This window comes from Sebastes fasciatus, chromosome 5, assembly GCF_043250625.1.
Source record: "Sebastes fasciatus isolate fSebFas1 chromosome 5, fSebFas1.pri, whole genome shotgun sequence".
Lineage (NCBI taxonomy): Eukaryota > Metazoa > Chordata > Actinopteri > Perciformes > Sebastidae > Sebastes > Sebastes fasciatus.
Genome location: NC_133799.1, coordinates 18,140,880 through 18,164,680, shown reverse-complemented (window position 1 = coordinate 18,164,680; position 23,801 = coordinate 18,140,880). Strand labels below are relative to the sequence as shown.

General features: G+C 40.5%; 2 protein-coding genes across 5 annotated transcripts in view; one reads left to right on the top strand and one right to left on the bottom strand.

The window, feature by feature from the left end:
- LOC141767810 (C2 calcium-dependent domain-containing protein 4C) overlaps positions 1–23,801 on the bottom strand; it is a 111,141-nt gene that overhangs the window by 33,493 nt on the left and 53,847 nt on the right. The gene's annotated exons all lie outside the window — the stretch shown is intronic.
- Positions 1,219–23,087, top strand: LOC141767811 (guanine nucleotide-binding protein subunit alpha-14-like). Of its 2 annotated transcripts, none has more exons than XM_074635454.1 (9): positions 1,219–1,517; positions 1,890–2,060; positions 7,468–7,652; positions 7,910–8,064; positions 11,151–11,279; positions 11,871–12,000; positions 13,420–13,573; positions 18,814–20,348; positions 20,464–23,087. In XM_074635454.1, the coding sequence occupies exons 2-8, from the start codon at positions 1,910–1,912 to the stop codon at positions 19,017–19,019; spliced, it is 1,110 nt and encodes a 369-aa protein (XP_074491555.1). In that variant the 5' UTR covers positions 1,219–1,517; positions 1,890–1,909; the 3' UTR covers positions 19,020–20,348; positions 20,464–23,087. The 2 variants fall into 2 exon arrangements, with proteins under 2 accessions (XP_074491555.1, XP_074491553.1); XM_074635452.1 differs by having other exon boundaries at positions 1,220–1,517; positions 18,814–20,339.

Below are 23,801 nucleotides of genomic sequence, written 5' to 3'. Positions count from 1 at the left end.
GTGTACTGTTTAGCTGTAAAATGAGAAAGTTTGTGACCCGGCAGCCATGTTGAGATCAGTTGAGGAAATACCAAGCACCTCCAACCATTCGGAGGAAACTTTCTCATTTTACAGCTAAACAGTACACTACAAGATGTTTCTGAAAACATTTGAGGAGAGAAATAGGCATTACAGTAACAGATTATTGATTCATATTTGATCAGCGCTGCCTAGTTTGACTGTTTGATCGGAGTTTGCGAGTGATTGACAGCGGCCTCCGTTGAATGAACAGCCAATAGGAACGCTCTCTCTCTGAAACCTGTGATTGGCCAAAGTAGATTTTTTAAAGCCTGAAATCAGAGCCATGAGGAGGTGCATAAGTCTAGTTTTCTCTCACAGCACTTGAATTACAATATGCTGAAAGGTTATTATGGAATTTTGGCCCAATGATGTCAAAAACATTCTGCCTACTGCCACTTTAAAGGTCCCATATCGTGTTCATTTTAAGGTTCATACTTGTATTTTGTGTTTCTACTAGAACAGGTTTACATGCTGTAATGTTCAAAAAACCCTTTATTTTCCTCATACTGTCAGCCTGAATATGCCTGTATTTATCCTTTGTCTGAAACGCTGTTTTAGCGCATTTTGACGGAATTGCAACAGAATTGCGTTGTTAGGCAACAGCTTGGGTCCATGTGTACTTCCTGTCAGCTGATGACATTCTCATACACTGCAATCAGTAATAAACTACAACACATTTAGAATGTTTATGTTTAAAACTGTGTAAAGGGTCTAAATATTGTATATTTGTGACATCACAAATGGACAGAAATCCTAACAGCTTGTTTCAAATGCAGAGTTTCTGAATAGGGGCTGTGTGTATTTCCCTGTGGATTGAGCGTTTCGATACTTTCACAGTATTTATATAGGACTTAAGCCTACTTTGTAATAAAAAAACATGAAAATTTCACTTTTTTATAACATGGCCCCTTTAAGCTATAATAAACCACTACTTTAACGTGGTGCTTTCAACTACATTCCATTTCTTACAATCAGCAAAACAGCAATTTACTCCGTTTCAACATCTAAAATGTTTCTTTTATGCAATAATTGTCTAAGAACTATGTAACAGCAACAACAATGCTCTTATTTTATAGGCAGAATGGTCTGACTTCCGGCGCTGCTGCGGTAGTTTGCCGCTCTCTTGCCGCGTCGCAGCCCAGAGCGCATTCCTGCTACAGAGAGTCTCCAGCGGACCAGAGAGAGAGAGAGAGAGAGAGAGAGAGAGAGAGAGAGAGAGACTGCACATTCCTCTGTAGGCGCGGTGGACTTTCCCAAAGCGGCAGGTTGTTTCGTGTGGGCTGAAAGTTGCTTTATCTTCCTATCAGCGGGCTAATGACACGATAGTAGCTGTTTAGCTGTTAGCGAGCAGCAGGTGGAAGTGGAAGTGGACCGAGGACAACATGGACATGGACCTAAAGGAGCTCTTACAAGGTTTACCTGCTCGACTTCAGAGAGTGTGACGGACTGATTTTGAGGTAAGGAGCTTTTACTGTATAACTTCCACACTTCTTTTGAACATGTTGTCACAGCAGCATTTAAAAAAAAAAGACTCAACCAGGTGAATAATATTAATAAAATAATATTTATAATATGGCAGAGCTCCTGCTCCACTGTAAAGGTGGGAACCACCATTAAAAGTCGCCTGTTTACATTTTCAGGTACAGTATCCAAGTCAGATTTCTGTGGGCGTGTGTGTTAGAATAAAACCCTGACAGGTCTGATGATTTACCTAGAAAGTAAAAACTAAAGCGACATTAAAGGGACACTTCACACACAGGCGTTTTATTGTCAGTCCTTATCGGCTCATTACGCCCAGCTGATTATTCATTAACAAGTTTTCATTTCAGTGTTTTTTTTGGGGTGGACCATGGCGGACTGCTGGCTGTGGTGCCAGCGCACATGTATGTGCTGTCTGACCGAGGAGGAGAAGACCGACATCGCAGTGGACAAAGAGATCAAGAGGATCCTCAAGCAGCAGAAGAAGAAGGAGAGAAGGGAAATTAAAATCCTCCTGCTGGGTCAGTGACTGCACACAGAGCACCTTTGTTCATCTGTTATATTATATTCATGATGGCAGTATAAGAGCAAAAAAAAAAAAAAAAATCAGTGATGGCAAATATATTTAAAGGGACTGTTTGTAACTTTCAGAAAATGCTTGTTAACAGCCTCCGGGGCTGAAGCAGGAAGAGAAACGTTATCGTCTCCGACCGCGGTGGGAGGGATACACCGGCACCCGGTCGGAGACGATAACATTTCTCGCTGAGGAGCCCCGTCACTTCACAAGACACGGGAAACCTCTGTTGGTCTGGAGGAGCTGCAGCATTTATTTCTGCACAAACGTCTACTGTACATTCACTAGATATTCTCAGAGCTAAACTAAGTCTTCTGCAGTTTGCAGTGTGCAGTGTGCAGTGCGCGTGTGAGTGAAGGCAAGCAGGCAGCGGAGCAGAGACTCCGGCCACACGCGAGCGCGCAAACGCGAGCGCGCTTGGGAAACCGACCGGGTAGATTTATACGTGTAAAAAGTTACAAACAGTCCCTTTAATAAATCAAATCAAACTGACAGAAATACAAGAGGACAGTAGCCTATATAGAGGAACACACCTGTCATGCATGTTAAAACTGCTTGGCCTGTTTGGTAGCCTGCAGCCAACAGAGAAAACTATGCAAAGCATGTGTGATAGTATGTAAAGTATGGTCCAGATTGGGATCGGTTGTACCTGAAACCACAGAAACCTACAAGCCAACTCTACAGCTGGTTGGATGACTTTTTGGTGACCTGATTGGCAGCAGTGATGCGTCTGCTTTGATGCTTTTTTTTTTGGCATTTTCGCTTTTATTTGACAGGACACTATAGAGATGGTTAGAGAGAGATAGAGAGAGAGAGAGTGGTTTGACATGCAACAAAGGTGCCAAGGCTGGATGTTGTGGTTACATGGCATACGCTGTAACCACTCGGCTACCAAGGCGCTCCTTGCTTTAATGGGGTCAGATATACCAACCCGGTCTCATGGGAAGGGACCGGGGAACATTCCATGGACATTCCTCGTGTCATTTGTATGCCACGCAAACGTCCGCAGTTACGTCAAAGAACGTATATTGCCAAGAAGTGAAAGTCAATTGAGCTACGCTTCAGCCATTTTGGACTGAAAGCGACTACCGGACGCCAGTAAAACATCCGCCTAAAAAGAGCAGCACCAGAGTAAAACAAAATGATATATATAGCGGGTAAAATAAGTATTGAACACGTCACCATTTTTCTCAGTAAATATATTTCCAAAGGTGCTATTGACATGAAATTTTCACCAGATGTTGGTAACAACCCAAGTAATCTATACATACAAAGAAACCAAAACAAATAAGTTCAGAAATTAAGTTATGTGTAATAATGTGAAATGACACAGGGAAGAAGAAATGAACACGCTTACTGATATTTATTTAATGCTTTGTACAAAAGCCTTTGTTGGTAATGACAGCTTCAAGACGCCTCCTGTATGGAGAAACTAGTCGTATGCATTGCTCAGGTGTGATTTTGTCCCATTCTTCCACACAAACAGTCTTGAAATCTTGACGGTTTCGTGAGCCTCTTCTATGAACTCTGATCTTCAGTTCTTTCCATAGATTTTCAATTGGATTCAAGTCAGGTGATTGGCTTGGCCATTCTAGCAGCTTTATTTACTTTCTCTGAAACCAATTGAGAGTTTCCTTGGCTGTGTGTTTGGGATCATTGTCCTGTCATCCTGGTAGATGGCAGCAGACTTTTATCAAGAATGTCTCGGTACATTTTTCCATTCATCCTTCCTTCAATTATGTGAAGTTTGCCAGTACCGTATGCTGAAAAGCAGCCCAACACCATGATGTTACAACCTCCAAACTTCCCTGTTGGTATGGTGTTTTTAGGGTGATGTGCAGTGCCATTTGTCCTCCAAACATGGTGTGTATTATGGCATCCAAAGAGTTCAATTTTGCTCTCATCTGACCAGACTATATTCTCCCAGTATTTCACAGGCTTGTCCAAATGTTGTGCAGCAAACATTAAACGAGCTTCAACATGCTTTTTCTTCAGCAATGGAGTCTTGCGTGGTGAGCGTACATACAGGCCATGGCGGTTGAGTGCATTACTTATGGATTTCTTTGAAACAATTGTACCTGCTAATTCCAGGTCTTTCTGAAGCTCTCCACAATTGGTCCTTGGCTCTTGGACAACTCTTCTGATAATTCTTTCACTCCTCTGTCAGAAATCTTGCGAGGAGCACTTGGTCGTGACCAGTTTATGGTGAAATGATGTTTCCTTTCCACTTCCAGATTATGGCCCCAACAGTGCTTACTGGAACATTCAGAAGTTTAGAAATGCGTCTGTAACCAATGTCATCAGTATGTTTTGCAACAATAAGGTTGCGAAGGTCTTGAGAGAGCTCTTTCTCTTTTACCCATCATGAGATGTTTCTTGTGACACCTTTGTAATGAGACACCGTTTTATAGGCGATCAGTTGGGACTGAACCAGCTGATATTAATTTGCACTGACAAGGGGCCGGATTGCTTTCTAATTACTGATAGATTTCAGCTGTTGTCTTGGCTTTCCATGCCTTTTTGCACCTCCCTTTCTTCATGTGTTCAATACTTTTTCCCTGTGTCATTTCACATCATTACACATAACTTAATTTCTGAACTTATTTGTTTTGGTTTCTTTATATGTATGAATTACTTGGGTTGTTACCAACATCTGGTGAAAATGTCATGTCAATAGCGCCTTTGGAAATATATTTACTGAGAAAAATGGTGACGTGTTTAATACTTATTTTACCCGCTGTATGTTCTATTGTCATATTCTACCAAAATGGCCTGTGTTGAACAATAAAATATTATAAATATAATTTTCAGTCCAAAATGGCGGCAGCGGCTGTTGTCAAAAGAACACCGGAGTTCCGTCTTTTTGCTTCTATACTCTTTGGTTAGGTTTAGGCAAGAAAACCACTTAGTTATGGTAGGAAAAATGTTATGGTTGGGCTTAAAATAAGTACGTAAACTAAGTAAAACACGTACGGAAACAACTACGAAAAACACGTCACAAACGTCAATAAAAAACAAGTGACAATCGTCACTTGACAACTTTCAAAACAAAACACCGGTCAACAAAGGTCTCGAACACGGGTCTCCTGATATTATATATTGATACAGAACAAAATTATCAAAAACCACGTGTTAAATAGTTGAACTGATGATCATCACATTGAATAAAAAAATTTTTTTATGTTATAATAGAACAAAATCCCATATCTATTTTAAACAAGAAGAAATAGAGCTGCAACTTACAATTATATTAATTATTGATTATTCTCCTGATTATTTAAATGATTTGTTGTTTTTGTCCAACCAAAACTCCAAAGATATTCAATTTACAATGAAATAAAGCAGTAAAAAGTAGCAAATTATCACATTTTAGAGGCTGAGACCAGTGAATATTTGGCTTTTTTTTAATTATTAAATGACTTAAAGGATTAATCAACTATCAAAAGTGTTTTTATTTTCTTTCGATTGACTAATTGATTAAATTACCACTTTTTTTCGACTGCACTGTGAGCCACAACATGTGTATATGACAAGTGTACAGCTGGTTTACTGCAGCGTTTTATTGTTTTATTGTGAAGGTGGACGACCTCGCCTAAAATAATAACTACCGCCGCCTACATCGTAAACATATTCTTGAAATAAAACATTCAGAGGTGCTATTTCAAATACCTTGTGTGTCTTTTGTTTAGTGTGTTAGTCACTGTGTAATGTTTAGCAAACTAGATGGATAACAAGACAAGATGCGTCAGGATCTGGTAAATTTCCTGGGGGAAACCCTGCAATGATATGGAGAGAGACAGTAAACAATAATATTGAATTACTGCTCAGTCTTATTTCCTGTGTCACTGTGTAGAATGACAGGAAGCAAATGTTTGTGTGCGGGAACAGGACTTTGGTTTGGTTGGAGGATTATATGCTCTTCTTTGAAAGCAGCATTGAGAAATTACAGGAAAGTGTTGGTGGAATAATACGAGTTTTAGTTTCCTCTTGCAGATGGCTGATTTAAAGATACACATCCAAAGAGCACCAGACAGCAGCAACTAAATCACTGCTGCTCTGCTCTGCATTAGTATGGAGCAATATACAAACAACAACTTGTCATGAAATACAGAAATATAGAAAATAAAGGATGTGTCAATATAATATTCATTAAAATGAGGCTATCAAAGAAAAGAAACTAAGTTTTTCTTTTTGTCTCAGGCACTATTTGACTCTGAGGCTGAAAATGAACAGCGAAGAAAAAACAGGCCTCTTTTAGAGAAACGTCCGGTTCAACAGCGTCACTCAGTCAGTCACCTTGTTCTTCTGTTGTGGTTTACTGGTTTTCCTTTAAGGGCTCTTATCTTTTCATCCCTTAACTGCAGAAGTAGCTGAGAAACGACGCTGTTACGACTCACAGTATTGTCTTGTTGAAATTCAGCTTCTGACCGTTTGGATTTTACTGCTTCTGTTCTTTCCTAAAGCTTCAATTAATCATTTAATAGCAGTCCGCACATCTATCCACTTAAATTTGACAAAATCCTTTTTTTGCAGCATTACATTTTGACCTTTCATAGCAGCAAACACACAGGTGGATCTAACAACAATCACTTGTTATTATTAATTAATTAATTAACACTTTCCTGTTATGACATCTCAAAATGTCTATCATTAAAAAAGTCAACTGCATCAAGCTGTTTTATATGTTGTATTCATACAGCTACTTAAGGTTGAATCTTTCTCTTGGCTACTTTAAAGATGCATTATTGATTTGTTTGGCCACTTGGGGCAGCGGGACAGGCTGTGCAGTTGCTCATTTACACAAGAGGAACCGTGAGTGATGCAAGTGTACAGTGATTGGTTGAACACATGAGCCAATGCAGCACCGAAAACCATCTTATTTAATAACCCGTTAGCCGTGTAAACAACAGACAACAACTCGTAACGAAATAAATGGAAGAAAAACAAGGAAAATGGGCCGACTGTAAAGTCCAGGAGTTAACTTGTTCATGAGCGCACAACCACCGAGTCAAAGGACGAGTGAGAGCCGCTGCTCGGCAAGCTAACCCAGTAGCACAAAGGCTAACCCAGTGGCACAAAGGCCAACTCTGTAGCACAAAGGCTAACCCAATGGCACAAAGGCCAACTCTGTAGCACAAAGGCTAACCCAGCGGTACAAAGGCTAACCCACAGTAGCATATCTTTGGACTGTGGGAGGAAGCTGGAAAACATGGAGGAAACCCATAAAGACACAAGTAGAACATGAATAAACAGAGGCCCAAACCAACACACAGTGAGACGACGGCGCTGACCTCTGAGCTGTTGATAAAAATGGTATTTTATATAACAACTTTTGGTCATTATTATTTCCTCAGGTACTGGGGAGAGCGGAAAAACCACTTTCATCCGACAGATGAGGATCATCCACGGACGAGGCTTCTCAGAGGAGGAGAGGAGGACCTTTTCCAAATGCATCTTCCAGAACATCCTCAGTGCCATGAAGGCCATGACGGGAGCCATGACCGCTCTCAGAATCCCCTACTTCAACCCCGAGAACGAGGTAGACCAGTCGCACATAACACGGACCTCAACACACATAAACAAACACAGACGTCAACACAGATGTGCGGGCATCAGGGCAATTGCACTCACCGGAGACGTGAGATTATGCCCACGTTAAACAAGAGGCATCAAACACAGAAACACACACTCAGCATGTTATAGTGTATAAATAGAAGCTGGCAGCAACATCATGAACACACAGGAAACCTGTAACAGTCAGATGCAAAATCTAACATGTCTCTCGCTGTCTTTCAGCTCTACGCCAGGCGGCTGCAGGACGTAAACACAGTGCAGATCAGCCAGCTGGATCGGGGTCACGCTGACGCAATCGGTCGCCTCTGGGCAGATTCGGGCATCCGGGTCTGTTACGCCCGTCGCTGCGAGTACCAGCTCCTGGACTCCACAGAGTAGTGAGTAGCTGTGTCACACTGGAAGTCAAAGCTCTCTAGGGTATTGCATGATCAAAAAAGTTGCTGAAGATGATATCACAGTACAGGAATCTATGATATATGGTGTTCTGCAAGACGAGGCATCACAACGTATATGGAAATAAAGACTAGAACACACCTCTTAAAGGAGCAGTGTGTAACAATTAGGGGGATCTATTGTCAGAAATGGAATATAATATTAATGAGTATGTTTTCTTTAGCGCATAATCATCTGAAATTAAGAATCGTTGTGTTTTTATTACCTGAGAATGAGCTGTTTATATCTACATAGGGAGCGGGTCCTCTTCGCCAGCTGCCATGTTTCTACAGTAGCCCAGAACAGACAAACCAAACACTGGCTCTAGAGAGGGCCAATCACGTTTTCACGTCGGCCACCGTAGTTCTCCTAAAGGCTAAGCACACGAGAGAAGTTCAGTTGACGACTATCTGCAACCTCACCGCTAGATGCTGCCAAATCCTACACACTGTACCTTTAATGCAGGGATAGGCAGTATATTTTTGGCATCATTGGGCAAAACATCCATAATAACCTTTCAGCATATTGTAATTCAAGTGTTCTGAGAGAAAACTACACTTCTGCACCTCCTCATGGCTCTGTTTTCAGGCTTTCAAAAATCTAGCCGGTGATATTCCAGCATTGGCAACAACTGCAGAGCAACCCAAAAAAGGAAGATGGACTTATCAAAAAGAGTCTGACAATATCATCGAAGCGTTTCAGAGATGGAGAGAAAATAGTAATAATACTATTAGTTAGTATTATACTAATAGTTTAGCCTTCTGCTTACCGCTGCGGCTAGCGCAGTGAGCTAGCCTCACATCTACCTGTACGGTAGCTACGGCAGTAGCTCGGGGAAAGCATCATTTTATCTCCATCTCTCCAATAGTTTAGCCTTCTGTGTGACCACACAGCTGTGGAGCATATATCACAGCTACAGTGAGTAGAAAGCTAAACTATTAGCAACATTTTCTCTCCGTCTCTGAAACACTTTGCCGACATTGTAGCTCGCTAGAGCCTTGATGGCATCTCAAAGGGCTTTACAGGCCCACAAGTTTGCAAAGAAAACAGGACAGTAGTACTCAGAAATGCTGCTATATAACGGCATCGGGATCACAATCACGATCACGATCGGGATGATGTTTGAAATGAGTGACTAGTACTTGTACTGATTACTGTGTGAAGCGCACGCATATGCCTGGTGGGAGGAGCTTAGGACAGAGAGGGGAGAGAGGAGAGCTGCAGGATCAGGATCAGAATCAGAATCAGAATCAGAATTGTGTTTATTGCCAGGTGTAAGAGATTTACACTAGGAATTTGCTTTGGTTATGTTGGTGCAAGTCAAACAGTATAATAACAAAAGAATAGATAAAAACATTAGAATAAAATAGAATTAAAAAAAAAAGGATGAGGATGTGGGCTGTGTTTCCAAATTCTGGCTTTTTTTTTTTACTTTTCCAGAAAACTGCCTACCCTGGGGTAGCACTTGAATTACAATATGCTGAAAAGTTATTGTAGAATTTGTGCCCAATAACACCAAATATAAAACTGCCTCCCTCAGCTTTCAATGACCAAATAGAAATATTCTGCTACTGTATATGTATTTACTGCACACTTTACAACACTTTTTAAGTGCAAAGAATTTTAGTGGTTTCAAAAAAGTATATTATTATGACTAGAGCTGCAAATAACATTTAATTTCATTATTGATTAATCATTCAATATATGAAATGTAACATTTTTTTTGAAAAATTGCTAATTAAAACTACCCAAGGTGACGTCTTCAAATTGGTAGATGATATAAGACTTAGAAAATTCTCGCTTTTCAGAACCAGTATTTGACATTTTTCCTTTAAAAATGACTGAATTGCTGAAATTATTGACAATGATCTATTTATTATCTATCTATTATCAATTATCTGCATGGACAGATAGCAATAGGAATAAGACCTTTGAACACAAACAGCAACATGTACATGTGCCATCATGCTAATATCAAACAGGCCAATATTTTATCTGTACTAAAGTCAGGACTCAACTGCAGCGATAACGTCACAGTTTCGGTACCAGCTAATGTAAGACAAGAGAACGTGTGGCAACATATTGTTGTATTGTTTGTTTATGCCACGTCTGACCTTTGTACCAAAACTCACAAGTGGACACGCAGCGAAAGAAAAATGGCCGTCTAGACAAGTTGTTTTAAGCTCATGCTTTTCTTACTGTCGAGTTTAAGGACGACCGAAGAAGCTGTGTGTTATTATTTCCTGTTTTTCAGTGTTTATTCTCAGTTTTCTTTTATTTTTTGTGATTTCAAGAAAACTATCTTTTTATGACTTTATCTTAAAAGAAGGGATATTTATTTCTTGACCTGGCCTCATTTTGTTTTTGATTTTTGCTTTTGTTTCAGCCCCACATCCTTGTTTGTCATCGTAGCACCCAGAATACGTTTTTGTATTTTGTACTGAGACCACTGGAGGGGGCTAGTTCTTTACTGACTCTACTGTATCCAGCCATTTTTCAGCCATGTTGAAACCACCAGTTGATCAAAGAGTATTTGAGGAAGCCACAGCCAGCTAACCTTCTTTTAAACTGATAAGGAAAACCTGAATAAGTCACCGTACAGAGATACCCTCAGACTGTATCTTTTTAATGAACATGAAAAGATTTAACATACAGTATATGAGCCTCACGCTCAAAGTATCTGATGTGTCACAGAACAAAGGCTCAGCCTGCCTCTGTTTTCTCTCTTTTCTACTGCTGTTCTGCTCCGTGTTTACCCAGCAGCTCAATCATCTCGGTGTGTATGATAAGAGACAGGTAGTAGCTAATGACAGCTTGTATCAACACGAGCCATAAAGCCCTCGTCTGTACACAAGGTGATATGGACTCACTCCACTCCCTTCTTGTATTTTTAATCACTGTTTTTTTATCATCCTATATCTTTAGTTTGTTTTACGTGGCCGAGGCTGGATGTGGTGTAAACAGAGACAATATGTTTTACTAGAGGTCTCCTGTTGTGACTGCTGTAAAACTTTCTTTTTCTCTCCTTCAGCTACATGAGTAGCCTGGACCGCATCTCCGCCCCAGACTACATCCCCACAGAGCAGGACGTGCTGCGAGTTCGATTCCCCACCACGGGCATTCACGACTACTCCTTCACCATCAAGACCATCACACTAAGGTGGCCAGTCTTCACATTACCACCCTGTCGAATCTAATACCGACACTATTCACTGCACGGCTTTGTCTGCTCACGCCTGTTTGGACGTACCAGGATCACATTTCTGATTGAGTCTGTACAAAAGTCCCTACTGGGAAGAGAGGTGTCGCTCTCTGGGTTTAATTATAACGTGTGTTGGTGTTGTTTCTTTCTGAAACCAGCTAAGCAGACAAGTTAACTTTAGAGGAATATTGTGTTCCCAAATGAAGTGACACCTGCTCTTCATGAGGTATAGCTCAGAATTAACAACCTAAACTGAAGAAAAGGTTTGTCTTGTTTCTGTAGTCCAGCACATTGGATCTGATGAAGGTTTTATTACTGTGTCATGCACACAGCGACGCCCAGCCTGCACAGACTTACAAGACACCACAAATTCATAAAAGCCAGATCCAGCGTTCATTTTCAAACACTACTACAAAAAAGTTTTTAAAGAAAATAAAGAAAACTAATTTGATTGTTTTGATTCCTTGTCAGAGGTGACAAGGATTGAAATGGTTTTTTTTCTTGCCCTTTCTAACTCGTCCTTCCTCCCTCTGCTCCGGTCCCTGACAGGATTGTGGACGTAGGCGGTCAGAAGTCGGAGCGTCGGAAGTGGATTCACTGTTTTGAAAACGTCACCTCCCTTATCTTCCTGGCTTCCCTCAGCGAGTACGACCAGGTCCTGGAGGAGAGAGAGACCATTGTAAGAGCACTGAGAAATGTATCTGTGTCCTTCACTCAGGTCTACCGCTGCAGAAGGTGGACAAAATAATAGAAACAACCAAGTGTCAAAAGTAAAAATACTAATATTACCTATCGATCTATCTATCTATCTACAGTATCTATCTATCAGAAATAAGATCATTTACTTAAGTTAAAGAAGCAATATCAGAGTGTAAAACACTCTATTACAAGGAAAAGTCTTTCATTCAATATTTTACTCAACTACAGTATTGTCAGTCAAATGCACTTAAAATATCAAAAGTAAAAGTACTCATTATACAGAATTTCCACTTTTGTGTTTATTTATATATATACAATATATACATATACACAATATATAAACAGTATATTATATTATTGTAGAGTTGCAACAATTAATTGATTAGTTGAGTGACAGAAAATAGAAAAATAATTAGCAACCATTTTGATAATCTATTAATAGTTTGTCATTTTTAAGCAAAAAATACTAAATATTCTGATTTCAGTTTCTCCGATGTATGAATTTGTTGCTTTTTCCTGTTTTATAGCATTGTAAACTGAATATCTTTTGGTTTTGGACTATTGGTCGGACAAAACAAGCCATTAGAAGACGTCACCTTGGATACTTGGAAACCGGGATGGACATTTTTCACTATTTTACGACATTTTGTAGACTAAGCAATAATCGACTAATTGAAAAAAATAATCAACAAATGAATTGAATATTAAAAATAAAATAATCGGTAGTTGCAGCCCTATATTATTGGATTATTATTGCTGCAGCAACATATAAACAGCCTTTTAATGATGTTTAAATACGGTTTGGTACTTTAATCTTTAACAGTGCATCATATTTCTTAAATTGATTGGATGTTTCGAATTAAAAATCTGAATATTTAAATCAACCAGTAAGTTACTGAAGTCGTTAGATAAATGTAGTGGAATAAAAAGTGAAATATTTACCTCTGAAATGTAGTGGAGTACTAAATCCATCCATCCGTCCATCTTCATGTGTCTCTCACTGCAGTCATTTCGTCCTTCACCAGCAGGGTTCACTCTTGCACAAGAAAACCTCCCCCTCTCTCTTCCTCAGCCTCTCCAACCCTCTGTCCATCTCTTCCTCGCTCCCATCCTGTCACTAAGCCGTTTATCTCTCACAGACACTTTTTAAGTCTGCCAACACATTCATTAACCTCCACAGTGGCCCGTGTGCTCCAGACCCCCTCTCCTCTCTTTAAAGGACTGCTTCCTCCCTGCTTCATCCTCAGACATCCACATCTGTCTTGCCATTCCTGATAACTGTTTTCTCACTTTTCATTGGTGTAATTCATTTATCTGCAACAACACCCCCCACCCCTCCCTATATTGAGCTGAAGGACTGCAGCCTCCAGTATGATATCTGTCTCTCTCTTGTCTTCAGAACCGTATGCATGAGAGTCTGGCTCTGTTCTACACCACCATCCACTCTCTTTGGTTCTTCAACACCTCCATCATCCTCTTCCTCAACAAGACTGACATCCTGCATGACAAAGTCCAGACCTCTGACCTGAAGAAATACTTTCCCAGCTTCACAGGTAAGCTGTGGATGCATGTTGTGGTTATGTTATACTGATAGGCACCAATTTACAGACCAAATATCACAACAACAGCCATGACATTTTGTGCAGACATTCGTGGTCCTCAGCGGATGAACCCCTGCGCCCGAATGAGATTGACTTTTTAGTACGCTAAACTAAGATAAACTTTATACCTGCTAAACATCAGCATGTTAGCATCGTCACTCTGAGCATATTGCTTAAAGTGGTTCCCAGCCTTTGTCGTTAAGGGACCTCTTTTCTATCATTGAGTAAACTGACGGGCCCTGACTAAGTGACATATTTTAGGGATATTTCATATTATATTCAATGCATAACAATAATGGTACGGAACAGCTGATAAATTGTACAATTAACCCAAATAGTGAACGCAATAACTGCAGGAAGTTTGTGTAAAATGAGCGATTTGGATGAATTTTGAGCAGATTATTTCCTGTGAATATTGCATCGGAGACGAGTTTTCCTGTTATTTTTAGAAACGTTTAATACAATTATCTGTCTGTATTATGTTTTTTCATCAATCATACTTTCTTAATAGGCTTCTTTTTTGACAAATTCAGTTTGTTCTCCCTGACGCTTGGCCATTGTTCTATCAGCTTTTTGGTTGTTTTAACTGCGTATCTTTCTAATGGTTATTAAATGATAATCCAGACTTAGAAAAAAACAATTTCATTTAGTTCTCTTGACATTATTGAACGAAATGCTGAGATATAGGCCAAGTGTATGTTTTTTAAAAACGTTGTCTTACACCCCTTAAAATCAAAAAGGCCTTGCGAAGCTTTGACGACCCCAAGTGGGGGTCGGGGCCCCCAGGTTGGGAGCCAGTGGCTTTAAGCACCAGTCTCACAGAACCTCTAGCAAAATTGATTAATCAATGAGGAATATACTAGTTTCTAATACTAGTAATAATAGTTTCCGCATTTCCCCAGATGAACTACAAACTTGTAGTAAAACTGATGAAACAAGTTTGTGCGTACCTGTGACAGTGTGTACGTCTGTGTATGGAAGTGTGGATGTTGGCTTAAATATTGGTGGGAACACTGACACAATACACCAGGTCTGAAATGTCTAAAGCAAATCAAAGGCATTGGTGACGCTCGAAGTTGGGGTTCAAACATTCAAACAAGAAATTACAACAGTATTTGAGGGAAAGCCTGGGGGGGCGGAGCCTAGCCAGCGGCAGATTTCACCACCATCAACAACCACAATTGCAGGTGTGTATTCTCATCACAGTGCGGACAGAATCATGTCCGAGGCCAAAGAAGGGGTTGTTTTCCTCCTCTGTCCAATTTGAATTTGGGCACGCAGCTATCTCCTCATATCCAGCTGCAGCTGCTGGAAATAATGCACAGTAGTCCTGACTCTGAGCCCTTCATCACTGTCCTGGTGTCAGCAAAGCCAGCAATTATATATTTTTTAGCTGGCATTATTTCTTTCTTTCTCTTTGCACACACACACACACACAGTTGCAAATGAGTCACTTCCAGGTACTTGGTGTGCTTAATGATGTGGCTGCAGCCTGTAGCTCTGCTGGTGTGAAAGGCTGTAAAGCGTTGCCCTAACAGTCCCCACCTCCCTGCGACCCACCATCCTCCACCACCACCACCCTCTCTCCCTCTGTTACCCATGGCAACCACAGACAGATACTGTGCTTCTCGCAAGCCCTGCACCCCCTGCAAAACCCCCGGGTGTACATGTGTGTGTGTGTGTGTGTGCAAGGTGGGAATTAGTGACAGCAAGTGATTATTTGTGTCTGTGTGTGTGTGTGTGTGTGTGTGTGTGTGTGTGTGTGTGTGTGTGTGTGTGTGTGTGTGTCTGCAGTACGCCCACTGTGTTTTACCATCATCGTTAAAATAATGACTCATACAGGGTCAAGCTAGTTGATGTCAATTTAACCTTAACAACAACTCGGGAGCAGCTCCTAGCTCTGGCTGCTATTTGCTGCTAATGTTGCCGTGTTCCTGCCCGGAGACGGTGTGGCCTTTCCTAACCGCTGCTGCAACTACATGTGAAGGCTACTGTTGTTGAGTAGCCCTACAGTCCTATACCATGTTAACACAGTGAGAAACTTGGTGAATTGGACTAGCGCTGAAATGATTAATCAATTAAATGATTAGTCTGTTGATGCAAAACATAGGCTTGTCATTTATCAAGAAAAAAATCCTAAACAATCACTGCTAACAGCTTTTTGTGTTTCATTTAGGGCTGCAACCAACGATTATTCTAATTTGATTAATCTGTCTATTTTCTCGATTAATCAATTAATCATTTTGTTCTATAAAATGTTAAAAGAAAAGTGAGAAATGGCCGTTCAAATCTACAATCTATTTCGATATCTTGCTCTATTCGACCACCAGTGCGAAACCGCAAAAATGTGCAGTTTTCTGTCAAATATGACAAAGAAAAGCGGCAAATCCTGAAATTTGAGAGGCTGGTATCAGCAGTTGTTTGGCATTTGTCTGTTGGTCAAACAAAAAGGAGCATGTCTATATTCCCTCAGATCAGTACCTCCGCCGATGCCGTGCCATTGTTCCGCCGGCCCAATGTTACAAAGCCCCAACAGTCAGAAAAATGTCCCATTGGACTGAAAGCCCATTTGTCCAACAGCCCAACAAACGGCCATTGTTCTGAAGGCCCATTGCGCAGAAAATACAACACACAGAAGCACATGGCTAATTATTATGCAGAATGACCTTTGCAATATTTTTTTCCTACAATGGCAAAGGCATGACCTGCCCTACTCTGCCTCTGACTGGCTTACACTGATATTCTTACCCTAAACTTAACTAATCTCACTCCACATGCCTAAACCTAACTAATAGGGCTGTGGATTGGCAAGAATGTGGCGATATGATACGTATCATGATACAGGGGTAGCAATTCAATATATTGCGATACTGTAGACAAGGTGAAATATTATGATTTTTTAAATATAATTTTAGGATAAAGAACGCAGCAGAAATACAACATTTTAAGATAGGCAAAAATAACACATTTAAATTGCTGCTTCTACTATACTTAAAACAACATGGTTTTTACCCCAAACTGCATGGGATTATCATAAAGTGGGCATGTCTGTAAAGGGGAGACTCGTGGGTACCTATAGAACCCATTTTCATTCACATATCTTGAGGTCAGAGGTCATGGGACTCCTTTGAAAATGGCCATGCCAGTTTTTCTTCGCCAAAATTGTGTAGTCTAACTTTGGAGCGTTATTTACCCTCCTTACCCTACCAATGGATTCCTTAGGTTTTTCTAGTTTCATATGATGCCAGTACCTTCACCCTAGATCAAATAGCGGCCGGGGCAGACAGCGGGCCGTTGGATCTTTAAGAGGTTAATTCAAAGTTGATACAGTATCGCACAACATAATATCGTAATAATCATGTGTATCGATATTTTCTTACACCCCTACTAACTTACCCAACCAAAGAAGGCAACAAGTACTTGCCAGACTGTATTGTTAGAACGATATCTCAAACAGTTATAGGCAGATTTTAACATGGGCCAAGGATGATGCTGAGGGAACATAAGGCTGGCCGAACAAAACAGCCAATCTGTCACTATGGATCTTGGGAACTTTTGATATGCACATTTTTTTATACATAAAATAGATTAATTGAAAGAATGATGGACTTAACCAATCATGTAAAATAATTATTAGTTGCAGCCTTAATAAATGTCTCCCGTTGCCTTTGTGTAATGGTGTGTTGATGCTCCAAAGCTTTTATCATGCAGTCTATTTTTCAGGACTTCAGCTTTTGCTTTTACAACATCCTGATGAAATGACAGAGGTAGTCATCAAGTAATAACTATTTACCGAAATAATAAACAAGAAAACTCACTAAAATGACTGTCAGCCCCAACAAAAGATTTCCATTCCTATGGTGATGAAATCCTGCCTGTAATCATGTTTTCATTCAATTTGCACTTGTGAGCTGGAACTGCTGTTCATCCAGCGAAAATTACACCAGCTGGGAAATTATAGAGCACAACTTTTTCTCAGGTAACAAGATTGTTGAGAGTGAAGAGGGACCGTGTTTCCATATTCCATATTGAAAATATGATAGTTAATCTAATCTAATCTAGTCTATATGCCTAATTCAATACAAATACTATTTTCTGATCTTCATCATCTTTCTCTATCAGTACGTTTAATCAGCTTAATCTATTTATTCAGGCTGCAGCATACAATTATTTTCACTATTGATTTATCAGAATTAGTTAGAAATTGTGAAAAATGCCTGTTACAATCTCCTAAAGCACAAGTCTGCAAATTGCTTGTTTTGACTATCAACAAAAAAAAACCACAAATTATTGATTTGTTATCACATAAGACAAAAATGGAGCTAGGGATCACTCAGTTTTTTTTTCTTGAAAAATGACTAACAATGAGTCGATTATAGTTAATAGTTAATTTTCTGACGATTGACTTATTCCAATCCAAATTCATCTTTTGCCTATTTGTTGTCCCTTTCCATTCCTCATCTCCAGGGATGCTGGAAGTCAGAGTTTGGGGTGCTGAGAGAAAGTCAGTCTATATAATGACGTCATACTAAATGCTGTGCTTGCTTTAATTTGAATGATCAGAATCATTTATATTTAAAAGTTATTAGCAACATTTTACACAAAATTTCAGGTCCCCCCTGGATTTTTACAAGACAATAGATGTTGTGCAGCCTTTGGAGTAAGTGTAATGGAGGGTTTGGGGGTCCTCCCCCAAGAAAATTTGAAGGTTTTTGACCTAAAAACTATGCAATTTTACATCATTTTGGACCATTATTTTTAGATAACGTCTGAACATTTAATTCTGGTGGCAGTGTTTTACCTGTAAAATCATTTTCTATGAATCAAAAGAGCAGAATCAGAAAACTGAACATCGTTTTATCAGTGCGTAACATCCCGGTGCGTAAACAACCACTTCTGCCCGGCTTTCTAACAGAATGACCGGTAGATGACACCCCCCCCCCCCCCGGCTCGTCCAGATGCTCTCCACTTTGTTTTTATGCAGTGCAAAAACGTCTGCAACAGCAGGGAAAAACCCTGAGTTTAGAAAAGCCATAACCAGGTTACTATAGTTTTTAATAATGCAGGACAGTGAGGATACAGCCACTTCATATGGGAGACGAGCGAGTTTAATTTTCATTGCAGTTAAACTGTAGGCTCAGCATCCCCCCTTCCAGCGTCCCTACTCATCTCATTGTCACCTCTGTTTACAGGTAAGAGACACGACCCCGAGGACGCCAAGAACTACATCCGCAAGTTGTACGAGCAGCAGGCCACCAACCGCGACCAAAGGGACGAGTGGAAGACTCTCTACCCGCACTTCACCTGCGCCACAGACACCAACAACATCCGCAGGGTGTTCAGCGATGTCAAGGACACGGTGCTGCTCAAGTCTCTCAGGGACTACGGAGTCATCTGAACTTTTACGCGGTGGTGAAAAACAGGAGGAAAACGGTGGATCTTGACTCCGTCTGCACTATTTACTTCCACTGATGAAGGCCAACGTGTCACTTCTTTTTCTACGTTTTTACTAAAGCAACAATCAGACCATCGTTCATCCTCCACGCCACTGTTCCACCCCTTTTATATTTAATGAAGAAGCAGGGTGAAGAACAAAGGGACAAGTTTGTTCTCACCTTCAAATAGAAAACATGAAGACATTTAGGGACTTAGAAGACTTAAGTGACTTCTGATCAGGGAGCAAGGAACCAGTAATCACCCTCATGTTGCTCAGCCAGCAGCTCTCCCCCCATCATTTTGAGTGCTTGGGTCATGCAGTGACTGAATTGAACCATAATTGAAGCAGAAGCAGGGATGCTATGAAGTGCTGTGCTGCCATTAATGGAGTAATGACTTTTACAAGTGGAGATGGGGCCATTCTTGGGTACACCGCCCTGTCACTCCCACTTAAAAACGCTTTATTTGAGGCCATTAGGTACATTCAGGTTCAAACACAAACTGTAAACACACAAACAGCTTCTATTATGTAACATAAATAGAAATACATGAGTTTCAATCTGCTGCATCTTTTATTATCAGACATCCTGTATTGGGGGATTTTCTCTCTGTGATTAACATCACCACAGAGTCTTCGATTGTTTCACAAACACTGCGCTCCTGTCAGAGAGCCAAAATCCTTATTGATTACAGTTATCGCGCACTGGCAGTATTCCTATTTGTTCAGCACCGTCTCCATCAGTTACTATGTGCAGAAAGATTGCGTAACCGCCACCTTTTGAGTCCCTCTCACAGTGAATAATGGCAGTATGTGATAACATCCTTACATTCACCTCCAGTCTGTTGCTCTGCCTGTTAAGTGGTTTATTATGCAACACCCTGTGTTACATGTGGACACAATACAGACTGTTTGTTCAGAAAGAGAAGAACACAACAGGTGTGTGAATCTTTACTGGCTCCACTGTTAGTAAAAGCAGTGTCACAAAAAACGACGACAGAATCACAATGGATATGATGTGGATGAAAGGAAAGTTCATATAGTTTGATAACGTGGAACCCAAATGATTCAACCAATGGATATTTCTAGCCTCTGTTCAAGAGTTTTGCAGATAGATGTTAAATGTTGGAAAGCACAAATTCTGCCACATTTTAAAAATGTAATTTCCCGTCTAACAAATGAATTTGCATTTCTTAGTCAAACCCCAATTCAGCTGTTTTTGGTGGATTGATCCACCTGTTGTTGGCATGCATCAGTTTTGTTGAAGACACTGAATCCCGACCTGCTCCACTGGTACTTTTACACCAGCGGAGTCTGTTCTCCACTGATTTTATGAACAACATTGATGGATGCAGAATAAAACCCCGACCATCCAGCCTGGTCTCCTAAAAATTACGTTCCCATACAGTGAAACTGCATTGGGTATTACGCTTCGAGGGAAACGTATTTTGTCGCAGATTATGTTGGTTTTTGATGTATCACAAATATGTTTGTTGTGAAAGTCTGCAGAAGTCCGCGTAAGGAGGAGGTCGGGGGGGTGCATGTGTCCCCAAACTTGACTTTCGCCCCCGGAGACCGGTGTTTGTGTCCAGTGTGAAACCAAACGTCAACGTTAACTAATGGTGTTTGTTTTTACTAAACCCAACCAAGTAATTTTGTTGCCTAAACCCATCCAAGTACTTTAGTTGCCTACACCTAACCAAGTATTTTTGTTGCCTACACCCAACCAAGTACTTTTGTTGCCTAAACCTAACCAGGTATGTTTTTGCCTAAACCTAACCAAGTAATTTTGTTGCCTGAACCTAACCAGGTACTTTTGTTACCCAAACCTAACCAAGTAGTTTTGTTGTGTTTTTTGTTTTGTTTCAACGTTAACCACGTGTTCAAAACTGTTTAAACGTGCGACCGTAATTCTGTAGAAAATAAGTTTCCCTCGAAACGTAATTGAGAATGAAGTTTAGTTGTATGGGAACGTAATTTTGTAGGAAACATGATTGGACCATCAGATCCGTTAACAGTCTCCAAGATGGTCATCACTGTTGTCTTACTGTTAGGAGGGGAAAGATAAGCTAATGAAGAAGGAGATTTGAATGATTTATGTTCCAAACACTGGAGAAAAAAAGTACTCAATATGTTTAGATTAACAGTGAATCACTTGACTATTTGTATGACTGTTAGCTCTACAGAGCATTAGCGTCTTTCAGCCCGCATCTTTTAATTTGTGTTTCCGTTAACTCTCACCGTTCTCATAGCGTTGTTTCCAGACGCAACAGGCAGCTGTTTTGAGCAAAAAAGTTCTAATAAACCGTATGTATGCGACCTGCCCAGCATAAAACATCCAGCAGACACAGTTAGCGACTAGCTGCTGAACAAAGTGGAGCATTTAGCAGCTAAAGAGCCAGATATTTCCCTCAAGAAGTTGGTGGAGAACAAAAACAGAGCTAAAAGGAGAGTGAATATTAGACTTGCATTCACCACGTTGCCAAAATCACAACTAAATGAATGCTAATGTTTCTCCGTAACTGCTGGATGTGTAAATAGGCGACTGTTTGCTAACAAGTTTGCCATATCAAATTAAAAAGGTGTCAATGTTGTGTCTTGAGCTTGTTTCTGCTGCCCTAGAGTGCCCAAAAATCAGTTGAAGCTGGTCTAAGTGCTTAAATGTCTATTTTCAGTGTCAAAAATACGAATGTGCCTGTTTTGTACTTTTCAACATTCAGTTTCCATTAGGGCTGTCAAAGTTAACATGATAATAATGCGTTAACGCAAATTATTTTTAACGCCACTAATTTCTTTAATGCATTAACACAACTTGCGATTTTAATTAAGCTCTTAAAAATCCGACGGGCTGCCTTCGGGACCCGGCCGCTGTTTGTTCTTTTGGAGGTTGCACTGGGCTCAGGTTTAAAGCTAGAGTGAAGATACTGGCATTATATGAATCTAGGAAACCTAAGGATCCATTGGCGCCATTTCACAGTAGCTTGTGAAGGAGGCTAAATAACGTTCCAAACTAATGCAAAATTTTGGCGAGGAAAAACTGGCATAGCCATTTTCATAGGGGTCCCTTGTCCTCTGACCTCAAGATATGTAAATTAAAATGGGCTCTGGGTACCCACGAGTCTCCCCTTTACAGACATGCCCACTTATCACATGCAGTTTGGGGCAAGTCATAGTCAAGTCAGCACACTGACACACTGCAGCTGTTGCTGCCCGTTGGGCTGCAGTTTGCCATGCTATGATTTGAGCATATTTGTTATGCTAAATGCAGTTAATTGCAATTAAATATTTTATTTGAGTGACTGCCATAGTTTCCATTCAGCGATAAAGCCAACAGCAGATTCTGCACCACTCAATGCAATTAATACACTACATTAAAATCAATACCATAAATTGGAGCACAAATCACAGTGGGAGGCTGACAAGTTTTAAAAGGTCACGAATGAAGGAACCGAGACCTGTTTGAGAAAACAGCTCGATTTACACAGCGAGTTCAAATCAACGATGGTGTGAAAAAAAAAAAAAATCCAACGGGCGATCTGCTGGGTAAAGGGTAAAGAATATTAATATGAGGCGGCAGTGTGAGCTCTCTGTGTGTCCTATTTATATCAGTGTGTGGAGAGGGGAATATTATAATATTGATTAGAGGCCTGAGTTCTAACCCCCCCGTGTGCGTCATTGAATGTTGAGTGGAAAATGACATCGAAATTCATTTAAATAACGGACCTCGACAATGTGTCTGTTATGTAGTTTCCGCTGCTCTTTTGTTAATTGTATATAAAGTGTTTTGATCTCTACACTGCTACACAATTGTACTGTACATTTACTGATGAGTACTTTTGATTGAGTTTTAACTGCTGTATTTTTAATACTGTTTACCAACAGCACAAACTGCGATTGTCTAGTGAACTGTACTTCGGCATTGGGAGACTTCCTCTCATAGGGTGACAGTGAAATATTTTGTGTAGACTCGGGTGGAGGAAGTGGGCAAATTTGTTTTTTCTAGTTAATATTAAAAACAAACTTTCGAACACACTCCCCTCTGCTTTTTTTTTTGTTTGTCTTCCCTGGCAGATGTGGACAGAGAGAGTCTCCTTGACTGTCTGTGATGTGTTTTCTCTGTCACCAAGACTAATATGATCCATCAGGCTGCAATCACACGCTCGCTGTGACTCGCCGTTTGCAAATAATACACTGCAGGATTTGCATGGGACTGACACATGGGAATTCTTTTCCCAGCGTACTCATTTGCATAAACAGGTATGTGTGTGTTTCTGGGGTTGCAGACTGCGAGGATTTCTCTGTAAACACAGGTGTCACATCTAAAACATTAATGTAGATTTGACAGTTCAGGATAGTTGTTTACGTAAGCTGTCTTATTCCTCTACCCCGCTAGCAGAGGCAAAGTAGTTCATCATTAGCGAGTGACAAATCGCTTCTCCAAACAAAATTCAGTCACAGTTTTCTTCGAGCGGGAACCCACCGACATACAAAAGTACACGCAGCATGACACACGTTTACATAACACATATTACACAGATAGACAGATAGTGAATCATGTCCCTGAGTAATTTCACTGTAATACACACAAATGAACACGCACACACACACACTGTGGCTGGTAGTGGCTGTCAGAGCACCGCACCACGGGAGTGTGATCCTGTGGCCCTGGTGACTGTCAGTCTCATCCAGACGACTTGACATTCTCGAGTGTGTGTGTGTATGTGTGTGTGTGTGTGTGTGTGTGTG